Here is a 24,629-nt window from a genome sequence, read left to right as displayed (position 1 = left end):
ATGGTACATAAGTATTTAAGTCAATTTATCAACACTATACCTTTGGTCAGTAATATTATCATGATATATAAATAGGAATACAAATGCATAAAAATACATTTATAAAAACAGCAAATTCAATTTTTTTATTTGTTTTTTTTTATACATTTGCCATGCTTCTTAACAAATTTTACCATAATTTTAAAACTTATTTTGTTTGTAAAATAATATACACTACATTATTCTAGTTAATCCATTATCTGTACTTCCCTGAAATGAACCTTTCTTCACTTATAAAAAAATATATTCGGAAGTGCTTTTAAACCCAAATTGAGATTATTTTTCGTTTTCATTTCAATAATAATTATTATATGCAAAAACAAATACATTAAAACATACAAATATAACAGTGTTAATACAAATGTAAATAATATATGCACAAATAAGGAGGATTAAAGTATAAAGAGGGAGGTTTTTTTTTTTACCTACCAGTACATAATACATAAAAAACATTATACTGATATCATACAATATAGTCATACAATATATAGACTTGAAAAGACAAAATTTCCTTGTATTTCCAGAAGAAACTTTGTGGTCTGTAGTTTAACAGATGCTAGAAAACAATTATATTCTGATAATTTTGGCTTGAAATAATAATTTTCCCTGCACATCTTTCTATAAAAACACCCAACAGTGCAGTCCGATTGTTCTACTAAACAGAATAAAAAAAATCGATTAAAAAAAATGGCAAATTACAAACAAAATGCAGAGGGTCCCCAGTGTGAATCACGAAATAAAAAATTACAGTAAATAATTTTTTTTGCAGAGATTCACAGTTTTAAGGCTTGCGGATGGTTGAAATAGGAAAAAGGAAATTTACTAAGCGTTGCAAAGGAAATCTTGTTGCCTGCTATTGTGGTAGTGGGGGTGTTACTTGCCCAACCCAAAGTTATCTCTCTTGATAAAAAATATATTAGAATAAAACAAACTTTTTTCTAGAAAGTTATTGACAGACCACAGAAAAGAGGGATGCCTCACCTTGATTGTACTTGCCATCCTGCTGATCAGTTTTATTAATTCTAAATTATTAGAAAAATAATTAATATACTGTAGCTTCGTGCTGACCAGAAAGTAGACTTTTTGATGGGGTTGTTTGGAGCGGATGAGATTGTGCTAGCTCCGGGAAATGAAGTCAGGCTATAGCAGGAAGAGAGTCCTATTGGTGCTGGCCAGTGTTACTCTAAGAAACAGGATATTTGGGAGCACCAAGATAAGAGAACTTGAAAACAATGATGTTTTTCTTGATGATACGTGCTGGGAGATATATATAATTTTTTTTTTGTAAATGTCATATGCCCATGTCTACTTAGGCAAGGTGTGACAGAGTGCAATGCACAGTGATATGTGAGTTCAGGCAGGATACAGATGCTAGGCATTGTCAGCCAAATTTTGCCTCAGCTTATTGTAGCCGCTCCCTTGAGGATAGGAACATGTTTTGTTTTCAGAAGTGCTACATTTTTTGTGTCCATTTCATGCTTAGTACACATTGCTCATCAAATGTTCAAAGTTTTTTAACCCGTCATATTTACTGATCATGGGTACCATAAATTTTCTACAGAAAATGCACTTTTTCTGATAGGCCCTTGAGCAGCAGTTTGTAAAAAAAAGGATAATTTCACGTGTAAACTCAAAATGATGTCACAGATCTTCATGTCATTAAAAAAAATTATAAAAAAAAACAAAATTGAGCTAAATGATTTAAAAAAAAGCCAATAACATACATGACACAGTGTTGTAAGGTCATGAACCTTTCTTTGTTTAACTATGGAGCTATGTTTTTTTTTTTCTTTTCCAATTTTTATATATTGTCTGAGATAGTATCCGCAATTTGGACACAATTTTTAATATTGCAAAGACGAAAGCCGCAATACATTTTTGGAAGACCTTTTCCAAGCCTTTGGGCAACAGGAAAGAAAGTAGGCCCGGGTGGCAAATGTTACCAAGCATTAACTTTTACACCAATCTTTCTAATACAGTTTATCACCCTGACTGCTAAGCTCTGTGGCAGCACTCTTCCACTGTGTATAATCAGTGTAAAGGAATAACCGTACTAAGAATCATTAAAAATGTCAATTAAGTTTGTTTACTCTTTTTTTTTTGATACTTACATTTTAGCTCATGCTGAATTAAATATAAAGGATTTTTTAAGGATTTTTTTAGCAGTAAAATGCATCAAACAGACGATAGTGAATCATGTTTTTTTTTTTTATGACATGCACAGGTGTCCTCTAATTACATGCCCCCAGCCAAATAATTGCTACAGAGAGCTTTTTAGTTAAAACTAATATTTTATTAAGTTGAAAAAAATTGAATATTTTAAAATTAATAAATATTTAATTTATGAAATCTCGACTTTTCTCAAAATAGCTTCTTATTCGCATCAGTAATGTGACACAATGACACAATTACAATGCCATGGATACAATTACCATGGATACTGGCTCCGCCACTGAATGCAGCTGCTGTGTACAACTTACTGTATATGCTAACATGGCTAAAAAGGTAAAATACAGACTACTTATAAGTGTGCAGCACCATACATCAGTGTGCTAAATCTGCAACTTAATATCAATGTCTTTGAGATAAACTACTAATATCGTAAGTGCCAAAGACAATGGAAATTTGCTACAGCTTCTAAAAAATTGAAAGAGGTGATGTTTCCCATAGCAACCATGTTTCTCTATTGCATCCTAGAATATGATATACAGAATCTGATTGGTTGCTATGGGCAACATCATGTCTTTTAATATTATGAAGCTTTAGTCAATTTACCCTTATGGCCTGGGACAATGGAAACACTAAGGGTGAGATTTAATAGGATGAGAGATTCAAAAAGTGAGAGATTTGGGAAGAAATCTCCAGTTTTTTTTAAAGCGGCCATCATTTACACTGCAAAACCAGTTTGATATTGCAGTGTAAATGATTGCCGCTTCAAAAAAACTGGAGATTTCTTCCCAAATCTCTCACTTTCTGAATCTCTCATCCTATTAAATCTCACCCTAAGTGCCTAGGACAATGGAAATAATACGTGTCTGGGACAATGGAAATACTAAGTGCATAGGACAATGTAAACACTAAGTGCATAGGACAATGGAAATATGAAGTGCCTTGGACAAAGGAAATATTAAGTGCCTAGTACAATGGAAATACGAAGTGCCTTGGACAAATTAAATGTTAAGTGCCTAGTACAATAAAAATACTAATGCCTAGGACATTGGAAATACTAAGGGGAACCTTTACTAAGATGGGAATTCTATTGAAATTGGGATGTTGCTATGGGCAATGAATAAGATACTATCTATTATCTTCTAGAAGATGCTAAATAAATAAGAAGTAGATTCTGATTGGTTGCCCATAGCAACATCCTGTGTGAAATAGTACATTTCCCACTAAGTGCCTAGTATAGTGGAAATACTAAGTGCCTAGGACAATGGAAGTGACTATGTATGTGAATAAGATGCTACATCTAGGAAAAAGCTTGAAAGTCCAGGAATCACTACTAGTGGTGGAATGTGTATGCCACCACAGACGTCACACAGCACATGGCGCAGAATGCATAGGTGTTTGAGGAGATATCTGTAGATTATTGTATCTAGGTGCACAGTTGGAATGTAATGCAGCAGCTAAATGCCAAAAAATGTGGTCAGGGCCTATGTGAGGCGTTGTTGGCACCCTATGCAAAACTTCAACCTACCGCCACCCCCCCCCCTTTCACCACACTGCCACTATACTCACTTTCCAGCCCTTCAGATGAACGTGTGGAGGTGGCACTCTAGAGGTTCCACAGCCGTCACCTCCATCAAATACAACAAGGATGTCTTCCTGAAAGGCATCGCTATATTTGTGATTGGCAGAACTTGTGGTGTCCCCCAGATCCCGGCTCCCTAGGCATCTGCCCAAAAGTAGAGCCAGCCCTAGATGTTGTCTGGGTGAAGATATAAAGGGGGTCTCAGTCTGGGCGTGGGGGCGAAATACAGATATTTACACAAATGAACAATGTGTTTAGACTGAGCATATATCTACGTCAATAATAAATCGCCCAGCACATGTTCCCAATATCGTGCTCCATTACAGGCACCGTATCAGACATCTATTGGAAATGGGCGGTGCCTGAGAGATTGCTACTCAGACATATAGAGATGTCCCGCCTTATGGAAGTGTCACTCAGAGAGGTCTATTTTCTTAGGAATAGAGATAATGTGGACAGAGAAAAAGTACCAGCCAATCAGTTCCTGTCATGTTACAGGATGTCTTTAAAAAAATGTACAGTTAGGAGCCGATTGGTTGGTATTTTATCTCCATCCACTTTATCTCTCTCCGAAGCTTAGTAAATAGATCCCATAACCACTTAAATTGGGGTCCATAGTCTGCACCTAGTATGGAGCAGGTGTAAGTTTCGATAATGGAAGTGGTCGCAGCGCCATGCGATTCTAAATCAGCCCGGCTTAGGGCAGTTAGCCAGAACGGACCTTCCACAGGGGTTGGAAGGGGAAGCAAAGGTCTCAACATTCTACTTCTGTGTCGTATAATTTAGGGAATAATGCAGATTTTGTGGAACCGGAACCAATGCAGATCGGAAGTGTTGAGGTCCCTTGTCAGCACAGGAGAACCAGTAAGTCCGATAGCACTAGATTAGGAACCAAGCAACTGCCATGTTCCCCATTCAGATTTACGACAGTTGTTTATATTTTTTGCTTGTTGTCTACCTTCTGACTGCTGCAGCAGCGGAATCGGCACTCCTGTCGGCAATGCTGCAGTGACTGGCAATAGACAGGCAATAGACCCCTCATAAATGAGGGGTGTGAAAATGCATTATATACCTGCTCATTCTCCTGTACACTTAAGTGCTCATATTTACCCTTCATTTCCCAATATATGTTAATAGCAGGAACTTCAAGTAAACAAAAGCCGACAGACCAGCCTATAGCTTTCCCCAACGCCAATAGCAATAGACAGCATTCTAGTTTTATGTGGATAAAGTTACAATCGGAAAGAGTTCAGGATAAAATCCCCCTCTATTTTTGAAAATGCTCCATTTTACAGTTGAATGGATTTCCCCTGGAAGGTTTCCAAAATGGTACCTTGCCATCTGTCCAGATTTAGGTGGGACAAACGTGATTCTAAAGGTGCCCACACACTAGATAGATCTGCGATCATAAGATGTGCGCATAAATTAGCCTTCAAATCTTTTGTCCGATCTGGACAAAAGATTTCAGGCAAGTGCACATCTTTACCAAAGATTTTTCTTAAGATCCCGTGTGCGTTCCTATGGATCTTTTGTTAAATCTTCTGATCTTTTGTGCAGTACGTAAGATCAGAAGATTTAGCAAAAGATCCACGGGAGCGAGCATCGGCCGATTTTCGACCGATTATCGGTAAATATCGGCCGATATATCGGCCGATTTATCGAAAATCGGCCAATCGGCCCAAAAATCGTTCTAGTGTGTGGGCACCTTTATGTATTGTCCTACAGCCTAACACACAGTACTTCTGCCCTAATTTCTGGGCATGTTGGGGTATGCTGCTACTCACTGATATCCCGCAACTCAAGACTATAATTTCAGAAGTGCTAGCCATGCCCCCATAGTATGTGGCCACACTAGATGGAGGGTTAGGGTTAGCAGGGCCACCATCAGGGGGGTGCTATGGGGACAGCTGTCCCGGGCCTCTCTGACAGAGGGTAGGGCCTGGCCTCTCTATCCCCGCAGCCTTCGCAGTCGCCAGCACCCTGCCCCCCCTTCATTACACAGCGTGCTACCGGGAACCACTACGGCGGTTGATCTGGCCGTGCCATGACAGCCCAGTGGCCGGAGCCTCCACTCGCTACCCATAAACATTCAAACAGGCACTGTGGTGGGCAGCAGGCCAGCCAGGAGCCCCCACCATGCGATGAGAATGACATCTCCGTACCTGTGTGAGGAGCCAGCACTGCCATGTTTGTGCAGCAGTGAACAGCATGTGGCTGTGTGGCCGTGCCCCTTCCCTGCTAAAGGTATGGTAACTAAGGGGTAGATTTATTAATGGTCGATCAGGGGAATATGCGCTATCCCCGTGTGTTGTGGCAGGGGATAGCGCTTCCTCTGATCTATGACACCTGCGAGCGGCGCTATGGGGCAGGAGGCATAGCGTAGCTGCGATATTTCGTGCTGCGCGCCTGCCTCCTGCCTGATTTATGAACGGTCAGCATCGACTTCGACAGCTGCAGTCGGCGAGGCCCTATGCCCACAGCAGGGACAGTGCTGTCCCTGCTGCTGGCTCTGAGATGCGCTGGGGATCTCGCGTGAGTAGCGAGATCCCGCGCATGCGCAGTCCAGCTGGCCAGGGAGAAGCAGACAGCGCGTCAGTGTTAACTGATGCGCTGTCAGCTGGAGGAGGCATCGCCGGAGGGGGGAGTTAGTGCTCCCCGCTTCGGCGGGCAAGATCTTAGTAGATCTTGTCGCTCTCCCCTCCTGCTTCGCCTCGCTACTGAGGCAAAGCAGGAAGTGTTATAGCGGCGCTTTTAGCACAACAGGGACTGGGAGAGGGGAGAGCGGCATCTGTCATCTACTGCTACTGTCTGTCTGTGTGTGTTTGTGTGTGTGCGCGCAGCTTGCAGGCTCAAGCAGAAAGGCTGTTTTAAGTATGAAGTGAGCCCCTAAAACAAACAACAACAAAAAACATTGTTTACAGCAGGGGTGGCCAAACCGGTCCTCGAGATCTACCAACGGTCCACGTTTTCCAGGTTACCTAGCTGGTGCACAGCTGTAGTCATTACTAACTGTCACATTTTAAAACCTGCTGCATTCATTCCTACTATAGATCCACAGGTTGCCTGGAAAACATGCACTGTTGGTAGATCTTGAGGACAGGTTTGGCCACCCCTGGTTTACAGTATTTCATTTTTTTTAGGTAGTCACTTAATATTGGTCACAGCCTTGCTACTTGGCAAAAATATTTTTTTGTAACAATAGGGGTAATGGGAGGAGGAGGGGTGGCCCTCCCTATTTTGGCAGCCCGGGCCCCACAATTTCTGATGGCAGCCCTGAGGGTTAGTAATTATGGTAAGGAATCTAACGCTTTCTGCTCCAGGCCACTATCAACGGGGTAGCTGAAATCTTCACACTACAGTACAATGTGGTTGTTCCCTGCCTGCTCCCAGGAGCCTCCACCACAATCTATAGGTGCACTGTGATGCCCCGCAGCAGCAGTGGTGGAACTTGTGAGTGGTGGTCCCAGGTGCTAAAATATAATTTGGCACCCCTCCTCTACCTCAATCTGCTGCACAGCAGTGGGTAACGGAGTAAAGCAGGATGAGACATAGTATGACATGGAAGGCAATGAGAAGCAGAAGGTGACAGGGAGAGTGTGACAGGGGAAGGCAGTGGGTGACAGGGGTACAAGCACTAGGTCCTGGATGGTGTGTAGAACATGGGGCATGCACCTTAGGGGAGACAAAAACAAAGTGGCCTCTGTCTGTGACAGGGGCCTCCACCCTTTATGCTTTCCTCAGTTTGCCATGTGGGCAGATATACCCTGCCAGTTACTCCAATTGTTATTTGCTACAGTGATTCCGAAACAATGTACAGCTGTCTGTTTATTAGAGGTAGCATGTGACTGCGATCATCAACTCTGATAGGTGGCAGAACAAAAGGTCAGCCCCGCCTCTCTAAAGTAAAGGGCAGGTCCCTAAGGCAGTGGGGCCCACCCTGCTCTCTGCATTGGGCCATTAGTCCAACATTGCTCAAAATGCTCTGCGTAGGAGCCAGGCGATAAGTCCTTGCTGGTCTGGGCAGCAATGGGCCTATTAGTCCTCAGGGGGCCTGGTGCAATGCACCAATGCTAGATCTGCCTCTGCGTGGCAGAGAACAAAGAGGTGCATTGTGCAAAAGCACCTGGTCACATCAATCCCCAACTTCCAGCCACTTTCATACCATAGCTTCCACTTCCGGAAACTTAAAATCTGACATTCCTTGTAGCCTCACATACTGTAGTATATGGATTATAATAATCATGTGGGAATGGGGTCATTTGGGCTCTTTTATTATAGGTGCTTCTTATTATATTACTCAGGGTGCAACTGGGAAAATAATGTTCAAGGTAGATATAGCCCATTCCCCCCCCCCCCGTTCGGTGAAAACCAACAGAAATAAAATCAGTTCAGAATGACTTTAATTACCAAAGGGGAGAGAAATCGCAGACCAACAAATGATTTCTCTCCACTTCGGCCGCATGCGAGGGGATGTGTTAGCATGGTACCAAGGGGATTCGGTGGCTTGAGGGTGGCGGACGTTTGGCCGGCGGTGGGCGGTGTATCAGGCCGCTGCTTAGCAAGCCTTTCAGAATGAGGCCCAGTGTGTGTGTGTTGGTGTCATTTGTTTTGCTCATGTGCATTACCAAAGCATTGTATTTAATAGAGGACGCACATATGTAGGGACGCGTCGGCAGAGCGGCAGCATGCGGTTTGGATAGTCTTGTCTTCACTTTGCCAAGTAGTCTTTTATCTGCAAGAATGAAACAGCAAAGCAGAGGATCCGCTGGAGAGGACACATCCTGTCTTCTGCACTAAGGACACGATGCGGTGAGATAACGCAGTATTGTGTTCTTATCACATAGACACAAGAAGTACGATTAGCTTCTGCCGCAATGAGGGGGGCTATGGCACAACTGAAAGAGATAACTGTATAAATATATTCCATCCGCTCCTCTAGCATCTACTAGAACAGTGATTTTCAACCTTTTTTCCTTGCGGCACACTAAATAAGATTGTAAAATTGCCAAGGCACACCATGAGATCCCCACAGGGCAAAACACATTGGCCCCCACAGGAAAAAAAAACAATCCTATTGGCCCCCATATAAAAAACAATCACACTGGTCCCCACAAGTAACAAAAATATAATACATTGTCCCTTTACATGTATTATTACGCCCTTTTACTACCAACTATAATCTACCTGAAACCAGTTTTGAAAAGTAGGCAAGTAAGATGCAATGTACCAGAACATCGGAGAGTCTTCCACCAACCTGCAACTGAGACAGGCTGTAAGTGACGTCAAAGACCCCGACACGACCCAAAACAAGCTGTGGGTTATTAGATAGACAGTGTCTATATAGTCAATAGGTCTACTCCAAAAGATCAACAAGCAATAGGTCGACAAGGTGAAAATGTCGACAGGTCAAAAAGTCTTACTTACTTACTTACTTACTTACATACTGTACCATGCCAGTGGACGGGGAGGAGGAGGAATATAATAGCAAGTGCAGCGAGCCATGCGAGGGGACACAGTTCACCTATACAGAGTTCAATGTCGACCTATGTCGACACAGACCCCAAGAAAAATGAAAAAAAAAAACCTCATGCTCACTTTTTGACCTGTCTGCATTTTAAATGTCGGCATTTTGACCTTGTCGGTCAGGGCTTACCCTGCTGTTAAGACGGCCCTGGGAGTAGTGACAAGTATGCAGACATGACATAGCCATTTCTGGGGCATGTCACAGATTGCGACTGCGCAGTTGCTATGGCTCCGGCATCTTACTTTCAGCAGCCATTGGGTTACTCATACCCCTTTCACATCGCTCAGCTGGGTCAGACCATCGGTCAATGGTCCATACGTCACCAACTCGGCAATAGCTCAGGTCCAAAATAAAAGGGGTATTAGATGGTTGGGGTTCACCTGATGTCCCTCCAAGGGTTACACAGCCACTGCGCACAAATTAAAAGCTGCAGTGGCATATGCGTACATCTCTAAATCTGGCAGCCACTGGGCCGGGCCCCAGTAAAATGGAGAAGTTGTGGCCACACCCCCATGAAAAAGGGGAAAGATGACAAGCTGCTGCAGCTGTATCTCTCTCTCTCTCCCCAGCTCAGCAGCGTGTGCTGAGCTGGGGAGAGAGGCTGTGCTGCGGTAGTAGCATGTTCTCTCTCTCCTCCCTGCCTGGCTGCCTGCAACAGTGGAAGGAGGAGCGTGACCCGGGGCCCTCCAGCGGGCCTGGGTAAAAAGTACCCGCTCCCCCCCCCCCCCCCTCTCGATGTCATGGTATGCCAAAAATACATCCAGTATAAAGGAATCTCATCTCTGGATACTGACAGCAGGAAAGGGGTAATTCTCATAGGGGTCTATTCTCTAATAGCAAAACTGTGCAAGGCACAGGTTGGCCAGGCCTGGGTGCAGAGAAAGCTCTGCAGAAGCCAGCAGTGAGCCCATGTGAATCGCCAGCTCAAGCTGACGTTAATATCACAGGGCTCACTGCAGTATTTTTTTGCAATGTTTGGAAACCTCAGTCCGTCACCCATTGTCCCTTAGAATGCGATTGCATTTTTCGCAATGCGACCGCAGTTTTCGTGCGATTAGCAATTTTTGGCAATTTGCGCTAGAAGCCGAGCGAGAGTCATGATTAGCGGAATGCTTCTGGATAAAGCGTCACTTAACTCCTCTAAGCTCGGTCACAACAAAGAGACACTCGGCATAGAGAGCAGAGAATATCTCCACATTCAGTGGTCTCAATGGGAGCGAGAAGCACAGGAAGCACAATTAGGCAGGAACAGAGCACTACGGACATCCTGGCTGAATGTAATCAATACATATCAGCTGCAGCAGTCGCTGCTTCAGCTACAAATGGATGCAACGTTTCCTGTGTAAATCATTCTGGTTCAGTACTGAAACAAGTGTCCACGTTCTCTCATCACTGATGTATACAGACTCGCACACAGATGTACAGTACAAGTGTATTGCAACCTAAGCTCAATACACACTACACAGCCGCGGCGGATATTGTCTGCACACATTGAGAGGTATCGGCCCCCTGGATCCGCTGAACAGAGTGCGCATCGTTAACGATATTGAGTGTCCACACTAGGCGATATTGTGAACAATATTGCCACTTTCTGAGTGATGTTAACAATATCGTCTAGTGTGTATGGGGCTTAACATGCAAAACCTGCTGCACTAGGAAAGGCTGACGCGACTGCAGCAATCATATATGAGGATACATCCGTACTAACCAACCAGCCCCTAACTGCCATTGTTCAAATGTATTCAGTAACAAGACAGGTAACAGATGATTGCTTAGAACCTTATCTCTCTCCACTTTATCTCTCTCCATGCTAGGGCACCAGGACTGGGCGGGGGTAAAGTTCCTCATGTGACTGCCAGGTGGCTGTGCCAATGTAACTTACTGATGTAACCATTACTTTATGTACATTGTCCTACAGCGCCAGCCGGGCAGCCTAAAGCCAAAGCCTCCTTCCCACGCTACAAGCATTAGATCCTACATGCCAGCTGTATAACCTCCATTACATGCACATGGGCAGTATGACTGGCGAGTCCCTGAGCGCCCATACACATGTGTTTAGCAGTATTACATGCACATGGGCCAGTGACGTAAGTTGCTTTACTGTCACTGCTTCAGTGACAGTAAAGGTGCCCATACACTAGTAAGATTTATCTTCAGATCTGGCTGGTTGGAACAAAAACATGGTGACAGGGAGGAACAGCGACGAGGCCTTTGTGCATATGGCTATGGGGGAGGGGGGATGCACGCCCGGAACACTGCTTACAAGGATAAGGGGGGACTGGGGGCTGCACCCACCCCACTGCTCACAAGGATACGGGGCTGCGCCCACCCCACTGCTCACAACACAGGGTTGCCTATCCTCCCGCAATGGCCAGGAGTGTCCCGAAAGTCGGGTCCCCCTCCCGCCCCCCCCCCCCCCCCCCCCCCACGGAAAGGTAGGCAACCCTCCTGGATTCAGGGGGACCCCACTGTGCCCCCTGATCGCAGCCATCTTATTCCTACCTCGGGATTTAAATGCCGAAATCGGCGGGTCTCAAAGGAGAGGGCGGATCTAAAACGGCACAATCGCATCATTTTAGGCCCCCCCCCCCCACAGAGATCTGCGACTACGGTTATTTTACATCATGAGGGTGGGGCTTAATGACTAGTGGAATCGGCGGGAAAGGGGGTGCTATCAGGCGGCTGTCAGAGAATCCGCCATCTTGGTCCTGCCCTGTTCATGGACTCATGATTCACAGACCAATGATGGGAAGCTCCTGGCCCCTCCCCCTCTGTAATCAGCTCTTCTTACCCCGCCTCTGGGGACTCTTCCAAAGGGAATATTACTGACAGAATTCACTGTTCCCTCCCCAACTGCACCCTAGACAGGACGCGATGACATCACTGCCATTCTGTCATGGTAAAATGACAATAAAAATGGCGTGCAGTAGCTTGAAGGCCACTTGATGATGATGAGGGCTATTGCTACACCCCTGCAGGAACCTGCAGATACTTGTCTGTGGTGCTGTCATGCCTGCTTTGAATAAAAATGTCTCCCAAAATGGCCGCTGCATTACAGTGTCACTGAGAGAGACACTTGTCTTTGTTATATGCATCTAAATAATAATAAAAAAGTATAAAAATATAATTAAATGAGAAATGTTATAATGCTGAACGGATCAATGGAACCCCAACCTTGTAATTTTCTTACACTTACTTGTGGCTTTTCCTTTTTTCTTTTTGAACCAATATGAGCCACAAACATGAGCCTACTGTATGTCTACTCTGTCACTATGCAGAACAACTGCGCCCCCCAGTGGTGGAAAAGAACAGAATTGTATACTGCTAAAATCACTGGAGTAAATGTACATATGTCCGAATCCCTGAGGGAGAAGTCCCATCCAGTCACACAACAACCAATGCCTATTTAAAAAAATAATAACTAATAACTTTTCCCAGGATTTGGGATTAAAAAATGCTCAATCCCAAAACCGAGTGAACATGTTAATGTAATGACAAACTAATGACAAACTAATCCCCCCCACAGTGTTACGTTCCCACAGCATTGTGGTGGCTGGGAGCAGTGTGGGCCCTGCAGCGGTTGGGAGTGGTTGGGAGTGGAGCGGTTCAGAGTGCTTGGGAGCAGTTCGGGCCATGCAGTGGTTGGGTGCAGTGCAGGCCATGGGGTGGTCCAGAGTGGTGCTGATCGTGCGCTGGACAGGCTGCGCAACATGACTTCTGACTGTGTCACGCTGGCCAGAGCCGCAAAGCCAGAGGCAGGAGCAGTCAGGCAGAATCTGAGCATGCACCAACTAGTCCCAGAATCCCGGGATTGGAAGCTCCATTCCTGGGATTCACGTCCCGCCAATTTTATAGCTAAATCCTGGAATCCCGCAGATGCTTATACCGGGATTGGCCACCCCACTCATAACATCATCATGTCAAATCTGAGTACCCCACGTACTGTAACATGCATCCTTCATCTAAAAGCACCATACACCCTAGATGACCCTGGGCATGGCCGACATTCTTAACGATAACATTATGAAGCTTATGGCGGATACACATGGGGTGATTCCAGTGCTATTTCATAGCAGTCTGACTAGATCACTTAGAAGTTAAGCAGGAATCACTCCGTGTGTGGGCACCCCAGTGCCACGCGTCGCTAATGCACCCCAGTGCCATGCGTCGCTAACGCACCCCAGTGCCACGCGGCGCTAACGCACCCCAGTGCCGCGCGTTGCTAATGCACCCCAGTGCCATGCATCGCTAACGCACCCCAGTGTCACGCGTCGCTAACGCACCACAGTGCCATGCGTTGCTAATCTGAGTGAGAGGAATAGGTGCGCTGCATGCGCCTAAGGTGCGTGCCCTAAATTTTGGAGTATGGCCTAGTGGCAAAGGTCCGTGGCCTATACTCGTGGTGCTCCCATGGGAGGCCACGCCTATGTTTTTGCCACTATGGGGGCATGTGCACAGTGCCCCCCCCCCCCAGCACGGGATCATCCCCCAAAAAACAGGACGATCCTGTGAAAATCAGGACAGTTGGGATGTATGGAATGTATGCCAGCGATTTGTTCTGAGCGATCTGTGCTAGCCTACATGGCTTAGCCTGGGGATACTGCAACGTATGCCGAATTGGGTGTCTATGTACGAAGATAAATATCAACCAACCAGCACATAACTGACACTTTTCAAATGTAGCCTGTGACATGGCAGTTAGGTGAGATGATTGGCTGGTACTTTATCTCCAACTGATTTATCTCTTAGTGCAGGGGTTCCCAATCTTTTTCTAATCACGGCACCCTAGAGTATCAGAATTTTTCCAAGGCACCCCTTGGCCCCAAAAATATATATCAAATTAAGTAGATTGTGTTTTTATGTGCTTCTTAGGTTCAGTTATGTGGTAAAGAGCAGGATTTGGTTCTGATTGTACACATGTTATGATTGGCAGCCACCAGCACTGGTTTTGTCCAGAAATAATTGATCATAAATAATTTGAATTGGTCCTGGACCACCAACCCGAGGCACCCCTGAAAGTGTCCCGAGGCACCCCTGGGAGCCTAGGCGCACAGTTTGGAAACCACTGTCTACCACTGTAGACCCCTGAAAGTTATAACATGGTGAGAGAATATTAATGATCACCAATCAATGAAACACATCAATCCGATAGTGATGGTCACACATAATCGCCGTGCTAATGCTGCCCATACACTTCGGAGATATAGCATCTGCAATAGTTCGATTTTGACCACATCTTTTCGATAAATCAAATGATGATATGCACATTTTGTGTACCATGCGACGCAATGCGTGAGCACACCGGTCAAATCTCGCATCTCATGATCTTATGTTCTGTGCATAATAGTTATCGAATTGTACACGCGGTCGAACGCTGTTTTGTGCGCATTCCATTTTTCTAACTGTGACTTTCAATTCCTGGTCACTTCCTGGCCACTCCTCTTCCACCCACTGTGCACAGGTCTGTTCAAGCATCTGGTGTGTTTAGATAGAACGAGGGCTGCATAGGCTCGAGTGAATTTAAGAGCCTGTGAATTTGATGGTTGTAAATAAAGATATAGAAGTGATTGCAAAGTGCCTAGGGGAAATAGGAGGTTGAGTGGCAGTTAAGGTGGTCATACACACGCAGATTTATCTTCATATCTGGCTGGTTGGAACAAAAACATGGTTATGGATGAGAGCAAATGACAGTTGACCATTTGCTTGGAAATGCTGGAAAACTGCCAAACTGTCACTCATCCATAACCATGTTTTTGTTCCAACAAGCCAGATCTGAAGATAAATCTTACTAGTGTATGGGCACCTTTAGATCTGCCAATCAGGTAGCATAGGGGCGTCAGCTTAGAGAGGGGTATATTAGGTGATGCTAGTAGGAAGTACTTCCTCTTTGAGTCTGGATCCCCACCCTCCCTATCCCTTTTCATCTGTGCTACCTGGCCTCAGGGCCATTCACCAATTTGGCTTCTATAGCTTCAATAATAAATCGTCCAGAAGGTGCTCTCGACCAGCAGTCAGGTGGGGTGTCAGGTGGTCTCTGTGCGGTATTGCCCCCCTTTGCCAGGACGGCGGACGAGTCCCGGCTCAAGCGGCGGGACGTTGGCCATAGACGGGGTGGTATGTCCGTCACAGCGCGGGCTTTACCCCACAAGAAGGGATTGGGGCTGTACCCCACAAGTCAGATTGGGGCGCTTCGGTCGCTACCAGGAGCAACACCCGAGATAACTGGTGCTGGTCTCAAGTGCTTTCTTTGCCATCCCCTAGACAAATAGGGGTCATACCATTACAATAAATATTCCTGTTTAAACTTACGCAGTGGTTGTCCGTGTCGTTATTTATAGATTACAGCGTTTGTGTGATTTATTTCTAGGCATAAGAGTTAAGTAAAGGTATAGGCCAAGCAGCATAATTCATTAGGCGCCTTATTACAGCATTCGATGGAATCCCATTCGATCGTGCGATCCCGCCCGATTCTTTTATCGGAAGGGGATAAATCGCATGATTGTATGCACAATTGTACGCAAAAGAAAGCATTTTCGACACGATTTATTGAAAGGTGAGCTTCAAGGGAAATCGAACCCGAAATCGCGTTGAATGCAACCGCACAAGTGTATGGGTAGCATTACAAACCTCGTGAAATAAATGCAGTGCAACTAAAAATGTTTTTATTTTGGAGTTCAACAAGTGTCCAGGATTTGGGAACACTAGAGGGCGCTGCTGCTTTTGTAATGTTACTGCCAGAATGTCCATCTTGTGCGCTTTAAGAAGCCAGAGATTAAAGTTTTATTTTTTATTTATTTTTTAAGTTTTTTATTTTGAAGTCACCTGCTCGGTGGCAGCGAGTTCTATCAAACTATCAGACACTTTCTACTTTTCTCTGATGTATTTTTTTTAATGCCAGATAGCAATTAAAAGCAGCTTTCTTTAATCCAAGGACTAACGAGATGCAGAACTGGAGAAGCTGCAAGCCAGCAGATGCCCCCGACAATCGTCTTATCAAAGATTTCTCTCCCATATTGAGCAAAGCTATTTCGCATTTTCATCACTTCTTGTAGAAGGATGGAAAGTCTGGTGGTGTTTTGTGCATTAGGCCGCCTTCTGGTAGTGCGTTCTAAGGATGATCACATCTGTATAGCATCCCCTCCGCGCAGCCTTCCAAACTCTCATTCTAGATGTGTGGTTCCAATCTGTATCCTCAGTGAACTTCAGATGAACATTCGGGGATAGCCCACCAACTATGTCAATCAAATCCTGCGTCTCCTTGTGCCTACTAATTAACCGCGTTACTCAAATTTTTTCTTGCCCGCAAAAAAATATTTTAGGATTCGTTTCTTGGTATAAATAACAGCTGTTGACGTCGATGTGTCTCTCGGCAAAGCGATGTGAAGTCGTCATTTAGTGCAGGAACGTTGGCTTATCGCCGCAGAAGTGGAAAACCTTCTTTGGCTGCCGTGTTCTGCTGTCATCTGCTTCTGATATGTTGTTTAGGCAAAAGTATGAACTGGGAGGCTTTAAGGTGTGACGTCCTGGAGACCCGTTTTCATATGTCATACAGGAATTCCACCGAATAACATTGTATACTGTATTTAGGTATAATGACCATATACCAAAAGGAATTGACCCAATAGCCTAATACCTCGTTCTCACTGCCATGCAAATTCCAGGGTCTTTGACCCGGGAATAAAGCAGGGTTGAAGACTTAATGATGTTGACCCAGGTTGTCCTGTTCACACTAGAAAAGGACCCACGTTGAAAGGTAAACTACCTGGTAGAAATGCTTGACCCGGTAATTTTCTTGGCAATGTGAACGGGGATCAGGACTGCTCCCGCCAAAATAACCCCGCGTTGAAATAAAAGACAGGGGTATGGATCATTGGGTAGACAGCAAATGGGTCGACACCACGAGGTCAACATGCAGGAAGGTTGACATGGGTTAGGTCGACAGGGCCATTAGGTCAACAGGGTCATTAGGTCGACGTGGGGAAGGACGACAGTCAAAAGGTTGACATGGGGTTTTTCACTGTTTTTTACACTGAAAAGTAGCACCACGTGCCCTCCCTGCGTTGGGCACGGTGCCTCGCTACGCTCGGCACACTATTATATTCTCCCACCACGCCCTAGTGGATATTAGTGCATGAAATAACGCCTATCGGCACATGTCGGCTCAAAAAAACAGTGAAAACCCCCATGTCGACCTTTTGACTGTCGACCTTCCCAACGTCGACCTAATGACCCTGTCAACCTAAGCCATTTCGACCTCCAGGCATGTCGACCTTCCTGCATGTCGACCTTAAGTCATGTCGACCTTAAGTCATGTCGACCTTCCTGCATGTCGACCTAGTAGTGTCAACCTAATGCTTGTTGACCTATTTGCTGGTGACCCAATGACCATATCCCAAAGACGGATGTTTCGGACTAGGTGTCTGAACATAGAATAAGAGTATCAAAGGCAACAGTGTATTTCTGCTTTGTGATGTCATAAGACCCTCATGGATATAATACACCATTAATATTGGGACCCCCATGATAGGGACTGTGGAAACCAATAGAGAGGTTTCCCTGCTTCAGGGATAAACATCGGGCAATGTTTCCCATCAGCCATCGAAGGTAAAGTGATATACTAGTTACTTACCATCGATGGTCCATCTGCCCTGTTCTAAAGAGTTTATAAAGTATTTAGTGATAGTGATAAACTGTGTGCACACTATACCATATGCTCAGTCATCCATATTGTTAATGATTTCCCTTGAACTCCCTAAAGCTCCAGAATCAGTGATATATAATGATGTATCATTTGTTTTCTGAAGTTTGTTGTTATTGTAACACTGCATACACACTTGACAATATGCTCCTAGTCGTCTATGACATAGGCAGAATGTACTGGCCTGTACGGGCCTCAGCTACAGAGCTTAGAAGGCTATGTGGTCCAAAACAGCGCCTTTGGTTGCAGCACTTGGATTTGAGATGTCGGCAATGGGTGTCTTTAGCCCTTGGATGTCTACTGAGGCATTAGCGTATTTTGTATCGCTGCTGCTTCCATCGCTGAATCAGGTCCATGCTGTGAATGCGAAACATGAATGTCACAATGTACTATGCGCTACAATGTTGCTGCATTGTTTCAGATTACGAAGGCTGTGCAATTAGTTTGTGGATGTGCAGTGTATAGGTGGCTGCATTGTTTCAGCTTGTATAAAGGTCTATTATGACCACATAACCCCTGCGAATCCACCAATCTGTAGTCAATTAGCTGTAGCCTACAGATTGGAGGATTTGTAGCCAATCACAGAAGATATGGCTTTGTATTAGTGCTGAAAAAAATAGCCCCGCCGTCTGATGCCTCTCCTGGCCCCATTCACCTTCTGAAGCCTCTTCTCGCTTCAACAGTCCCAGTAATGCATTCCGCCGGTGACATCACCGCGCACCCGCGCACTGCAAGGGCTGAGAGGCTCGGGCAGTCTGCCAGGAACATGAGCAGCAGAGGTAAGAATGTTGAACGGTGCAGAGCATACAACGGCGGTGGCAGCTTGCAGGACACAGTAGTGGAGGCAGTGGACAGAATACAGCTGCGGCAGCAGTGGGTAGAATACAGCGACCGCGGTGGGAAGAGACGCCGATAGATTACAGGTAAGTTAAAGTGCAAAGAGTAGATCCCGGGCTATAAAAGTTCGGCCACCCCTGGTAAAGATTATTTTGGTGCTGAAACTTATACTTACATTTTAGTGTAAGTTTCAGCACCAAAATAAAACCTTGTTATTAATTACATTACAAATATTTGATTTAGTCGACCTCAATCTATATAATTAGAAATATCCGGATTCCATTAAAAATGACTTGCCTACCCCTGGTCTATAGCATATGCTGCATCAAACATATTTATCTAATATAAATAAAATAAGTAGTCAGGAAAATTGTAAATTTATTCAAATAAACCCAGTACTGCACTTTCTAACCTCACGTTCTCCTATTTCATGGTAAAGTTCCTGTCTCTTCTTCCTAGTAGCTGCTCTCTGGTCCAGTGCGATATTCACACACACACACACACACACCACACACACACACACACACACGCATACACCAAACTTGGTAGAAGAAGCTGCTACCACTGGGCATATGCAGAAGCTCTTATACTGCATGGTATGGGGGCAGCTATAGTCATCATATTGTATACCATTGCCAAGAGGACGCCATTGGATATAAACAACCAGCAATATTTGCATACCAGATTAGTAAGCAGTGATGTCACAAAATAGAATAAATCAGCTGATGACTGTATTAGTAATATACAGGTATAGATGGAGCCTTCTTCAACTAGCCATCTCTGGATTGCCATTGTGAGCTATGGCTAACCAAGGCCTATTGTTCTCAGCTGCAATACAATACATAGAACAATACAGTAGGGGATTAGCAGAGGACTAGGCCAACGGCTCTGGCTCACCTAATCCTATTAAAGGGCTAGATGAGAATGGCTCTATCTGTATATTAGAATCCAGTCACTAAGAAACTCACCCTATCACCTGTCATATCTTGGATTTACTATTCATTCACGTTCCCGTTGGAGATTTTCTGCTCGGAAATATTGCAACAGTTTGCAACAGAATGTTCTCCTAGTGGAAACCCAGAAACATTCAAGAGAAGGAATAGTTACATAATACATTTTACTGGATGTCCCCCAAAAAATGTGCGCTGGAGATAAAGGCTGCGCTCATAATCTGATGAGAATCTTCTGAAACCTAGAGAAGGTTTTGAAGCGGCTTGCCAGGAGAACATTATGCCTCGGAGCTATAGTATCAGGGGGGAAAAAACATTCAATTTAAATTAATATACTTGGCCAGACAACTATATTAAAATTCTTTATTCTTTCTCCTCCCGTGATGGCAGCTCGTGGTATGACAGCGCGTCCTCTGCAAAGATCTACACAGTTATTGCCTTCATGTTGCCTTGGGGGCGAGACCATATGTTTTAGATTTTGGCTTATACGCCTCTGTGCCATCCCCTTCAGTTTCACATAGGTAACACAGCCGGGATTTCACATGTATGGTCGGAGACCGGGCTTAACCCCGTCTGTGTCTGAGAACGGGTGTAGTCACTGCTTACGTGGAAAATGGAACGATTGGGTTTTCAATCACCAATAATCTTTTAGAGATAACGTTTTATACCAGAATTAATCCAGACAGTGTTATTTAATGATTGATCAAGGTTTGACCCACGTCTGATACTCTACGTCTTTTAACTATCGTTTTATAGCTCTCTGGCGGCTCCCGGTGTGTTTAGATGAGGAAAACAGACAGAATGGAATGACATTATAAATAAAGCAAACAAATATGTTTACAGTGTTTATTGTAACACTTAGGACGGGATGTACTAAAGGAAAGATGCAGCCGAAAAGCACATTTTAAATATTATTAATAACAGTTTCTTATATAGCGCACAAATATTCCGCAGCACTTTACACAGTATAGTTGAACATTCACATCAGTCCCTGACCCAGTGGAGCTTACAATCTATATTCCCTACCACATGTACACACGCACACACAGACATTCTAGGGTTAATTTGGTTGGGAGTCAATTAGCCTACCAGTATATTTTTGGATTGTGGAAGGAAACCGGAGTATCCAGAGGAAACCCACGCAAGCACGGGGATAATATACAAACTCCACACCGTTAAGGCCATCATGGGAATGGAACCCATGACCTCGGTGATGTGAGGCAGTAATGCTAACCATTACACCATTCATTCTGCCCATATGTTCCAAGCTCTGGAATGCAATGGATTCTGAGACTTGGATGTGCTGGGTAACACATATTGATGATCAGGATCGGAGAAATGGCTGGTGGGCGGGCCTAACTCCGGGTCTATGGGCGGAGCCACACTTGTAAACACAAGTCCCTCTTGTGTCTACAGTGTTGTGCGGACCAGGAGAAGCCGGCTGGTGAGTATGATTTATTTCGACAGGAACCACAAATAGAATCTACAGGAGAAGAGGACGATCCTTTGTGTCAAGATAGTGTAGGTGAGTATTGTATGAGTGAGCTATGTGTGTAATAATCTGTAGGGATGTGTGTGTGTATTTTTCACTATTTGTACTGCTGTGGAACTACAAATCCCAGCGAGCCCTTTACTGCCCTGCATGCTGGAAGTTGTGGTTCTACCAGTCCCAGCATGCGGTCCACAACAATACACAATAGTTTATTCTACTTTTAACCATTTATCAGCTCATCGGGGACAGCCCTGGGCTTCAGCCTGGGCAGGGGACACTCTGGAGGAGGGGGACCCCTCTATTGGGGGTTCCCCACTCCTCCAGGGTCCCTGCCTGGGCTGACCAGCCACAGGGCTGAATGCTTTGGCCGGGGGAAATTACGTAATAAATTTCCCCTGGCTGTGGCATTACCCTGTTGGCTGTTTGGACCCGGTGCTGGTTGCCAAAATACGGGGGACCCCTAGTCATTTTGTCCCCCGTATTTTGGGAACCAGGACCGGCCCTTGCCTTAAAAAAATCAAGGGGACCCTATTTCTTTCGCCCCATGATTTTTTTAAACCAGGACCGGTTCTTTGAGCCCGGGGCTGGGTATGCTCAGGACAGGGGATCCTATGCCGTTTGTTTTTACATTTTTTTTTTCAAAATAAAACGCACATTACTATTTCTCAAAAATCGCACAAATGCTCAAAATCGCACATCTTCATGACTAAAAATCGCACCATATTGCACCATATAGCATTTTTTTGGACGCAAATTTGCATCTCATTAAATAGTCAAATTCTTCCCAAAAATGTGATTTTGAAAAATGCGATAAGGAGCAATTTCGGAACCTTAACAAAAATCGCATCCCATTAAATCTCACCCCAAAGGTAGGAACACAATCACAATGGAATATTGATAACTGATAATGAGGTGTTTAGAAGACAAAACTGAAATACAAATGCATTTTACAGAGAAGAGCCACAGTTTTGTGGACCAATTTTGTGGACCAATTGTAATTCACAGACAAATTATCTAGCATTTACGTGACAATCGCCTCGGTATCTGGACTTTAGGTCGAGAGTAATATGGCCAATAATCAATTGGTCGACCTCTATTGATCGACTATGTATAAGGTTGACATGGTTAAAATGTTGACATGGTCAAAAAGGTCAACATGACTGTCAACGCAGCATATGGCTAACACAAATTATTAATTTTTTACCTTTGTTATACTTTACCATCCACATGGACTACGATTGGAAATTTGTGTAGTAGGGGATGCACTACATTAATTGCCCCCCCCCCCCCCCCCCTCTTCCCAAAAATCTTGTTTTCATGTGCTGAGTTTTTTATGTGTCGATCATTTCCATGTCGACAATTTGGCTGTGTCAACCTTTTACCGGGTGTGGTATAGGGGTCCGACAGTCAGGATCCCGACAGTCATTATCCCGACGTCGGGATCCCGACTGGCCGGACGCAGACAGCATGGTGAGCGCAACTAAGCCACTTGCAGGCTCGCTGTGCTCGCCACGCTGCGGGCACGGTGGCTCGCGAGCCACCTATTCTATTCTCCCTCTATGGGGGTCATGGACCCCCACGAGGGAAAATAGCGGGTGGCCATCTGGAACCCGGCTGTCTGTGTTTTGACAGTCGGGATCCCGACGTCGGGTGAATGCCTGTCGGGATCTCAACTGTCGAGACCCCGTCCAGCACCCCCTTTTACCATGTCAGCCTTTTGTTTTCGTGGACCATACCCATCACCGCCACTTATTTGTGTTCAAATGTAACAATTATTTTTGGAAACAGACTTGTGTCCTATATGGCAGGCATTTTCTATCCAAAGTTGTAACTAGGGCATTTTTGCAATTTTGGAATTTGGGATTGAAAAATGCTCAATCCTGGGATTTCTGGGATCCCGGGATTGGCATCCCTAATAAAAAAAAAAAAACTTCCACAACCCCCCAACCGACCGCCGCGCACATTTACTTATGTAGTCGTGGAGCGGGCAGTGCGGCTGGGGAGTGGGACAGGCACTGCAGTTGGTGAGCGGGGTAGGGAGTGCGGGGGTGCTGCACTGAGTGGTAGTGGGGCAGGCGTTGAGTGAGTGCGCCCTGCGCAGTGTGACCTTTAACCTCACGTCATGCTGTGCAGAGGCACGTGCCGGATCGGGAACAGTCGGGCAGCATTTCATCAAGCGCTCAGATTCTGCCCGGCATTAGACTGCGCATGCGCAGTCTAATCCTGAGATTGGAATCAGGAATTGGAATCGGGAATTGGAATCGGGATCCCGCTGTTCCTTGGATTAGCTACCCTAATTGTAACCAAAATAATTAGCGTTCCCTGCTTCCTTCTGTATAGTGTCCAAAATGCCCTTCATATAAGGTTCTGGTACCTCTGGACCTCTGTGAGAGCAGAACGCTCGTACATGGCTAGAGGTGGACTCGCATCTCACATATAACAACTCCAGCTACAACCACTACATTACAGAGATGGTGAAAGAAACATTTTAGTTGAAGCCAAATAAGTCACACTTCTGGCCGGGTATTAATTTTCCCGCAGCCGATGAGCCAAAACCAGCACTGCGAGTACGACTTCTGAAAATGGTCAATAAAAGCCTTGTTGTTTAATTAATCCTGACACATTTTTTATCACCGAGCAATGAAAACGTGGAGCCAAATCAAGGCCTCTGAATCTAATATTAGCTCAACCTTCGTAATGCAAGCAGAAACTTTCCAATTGCTGGTGGGAGGATTACATGACTAAGGAGGCTGTAGGTGACACCAATGACTGGGGCTAGACTAAGTATTAGACAGAAAAACATAGGCAAGTTCTATGGTGGTGATTGAGGCCCGGGACTAGACTTCTGTCCTGCTGTAACCTGCTTTTTCAATCCTATAATATTCTCTCCATAGATGAAATGTCTGATACATTGGCCGGGATTAGGTATGCCAATCCCGGGGCATTTTTTTCAATTCCGAAATGTGGGATTGAAAAATGCCCAATTTCGGGTATTCCTGGGATCCCGGGATTGGCTTCCCTAATAAAAAAAAACCCCGCCCCGGCTGCCCCGCATATTTACTTACATGAGCTATGTGGTGCGGCTGGGAGGGTGAGCGGTAAAGCCGGGAGCACAATGGAGCCGGGAGCCGGGTAAGCGGGTGATGCAGTGAAGGTGGGTGGGTGACCTTGTCACGCTGCGCAAAGCCACACTACCAGCGACAGAAGAAGTGCATGTGCAGTCTAATCCCAAAATCCCGGGATTGAAAACTCCAATCCCGTGATTGAAATCACTGCATTTTGGGGGCCAAATCCCGTGATCCCGCCGATCCTGTTCCCACCTTAGATGCGATGTACAG

General features: G+C 45.0%; 1 protein-coding gene across 2 annotated transcripts in view; it reads right to left on the bottom strand.

Annotated features, from left to right (window-relative positions):
• The window catches only part of ERG (ETS transcription factor ERG), a 245,445-nt gene that overhangs the window by 107,577 nt on the left and 113,239 nt on the right, over nucleotides 1-24,629 (bottom strand). The window contains exon 1 of one of the 2 annotated variants that reach the window (XM_083171696.1): nucleotides 1,021-1,204. The exons of the other annotated variant lie outside the window; for it this stretch is intronic. Coding sequence (XP_083027822.1) covers nucleotides 1,021-1,038 — 18 coding nt within the window. The 5' untranslated portion in view covers nucleotides 1,039-1,204. Of the gene's footprint in view, nucleotides 1-1,020; nucleotides 1,205-24,629 lie in introns of those variants that run through there. 2 annotated transcript variants of the gene reach the window in all.

Source organism: Crinia signifera, chromosome 2, assembly GCF_055691185.1.
Source record: "Crinia signifera chromosome 2, ASM5569118v1, whole genome shotgun sequence".
NCBI classification, from domain to species: Eukaryota; Metazoa; Chordata; class Amphibia; order Anura; family Myobatrachidae; genus Crinia; species Crinia signifera.
The sequence above is the reverse complement of the archived record's forward strand: the minus strand, read 5'-3'. Positions and strand labels throughout refer to the sequence as shown.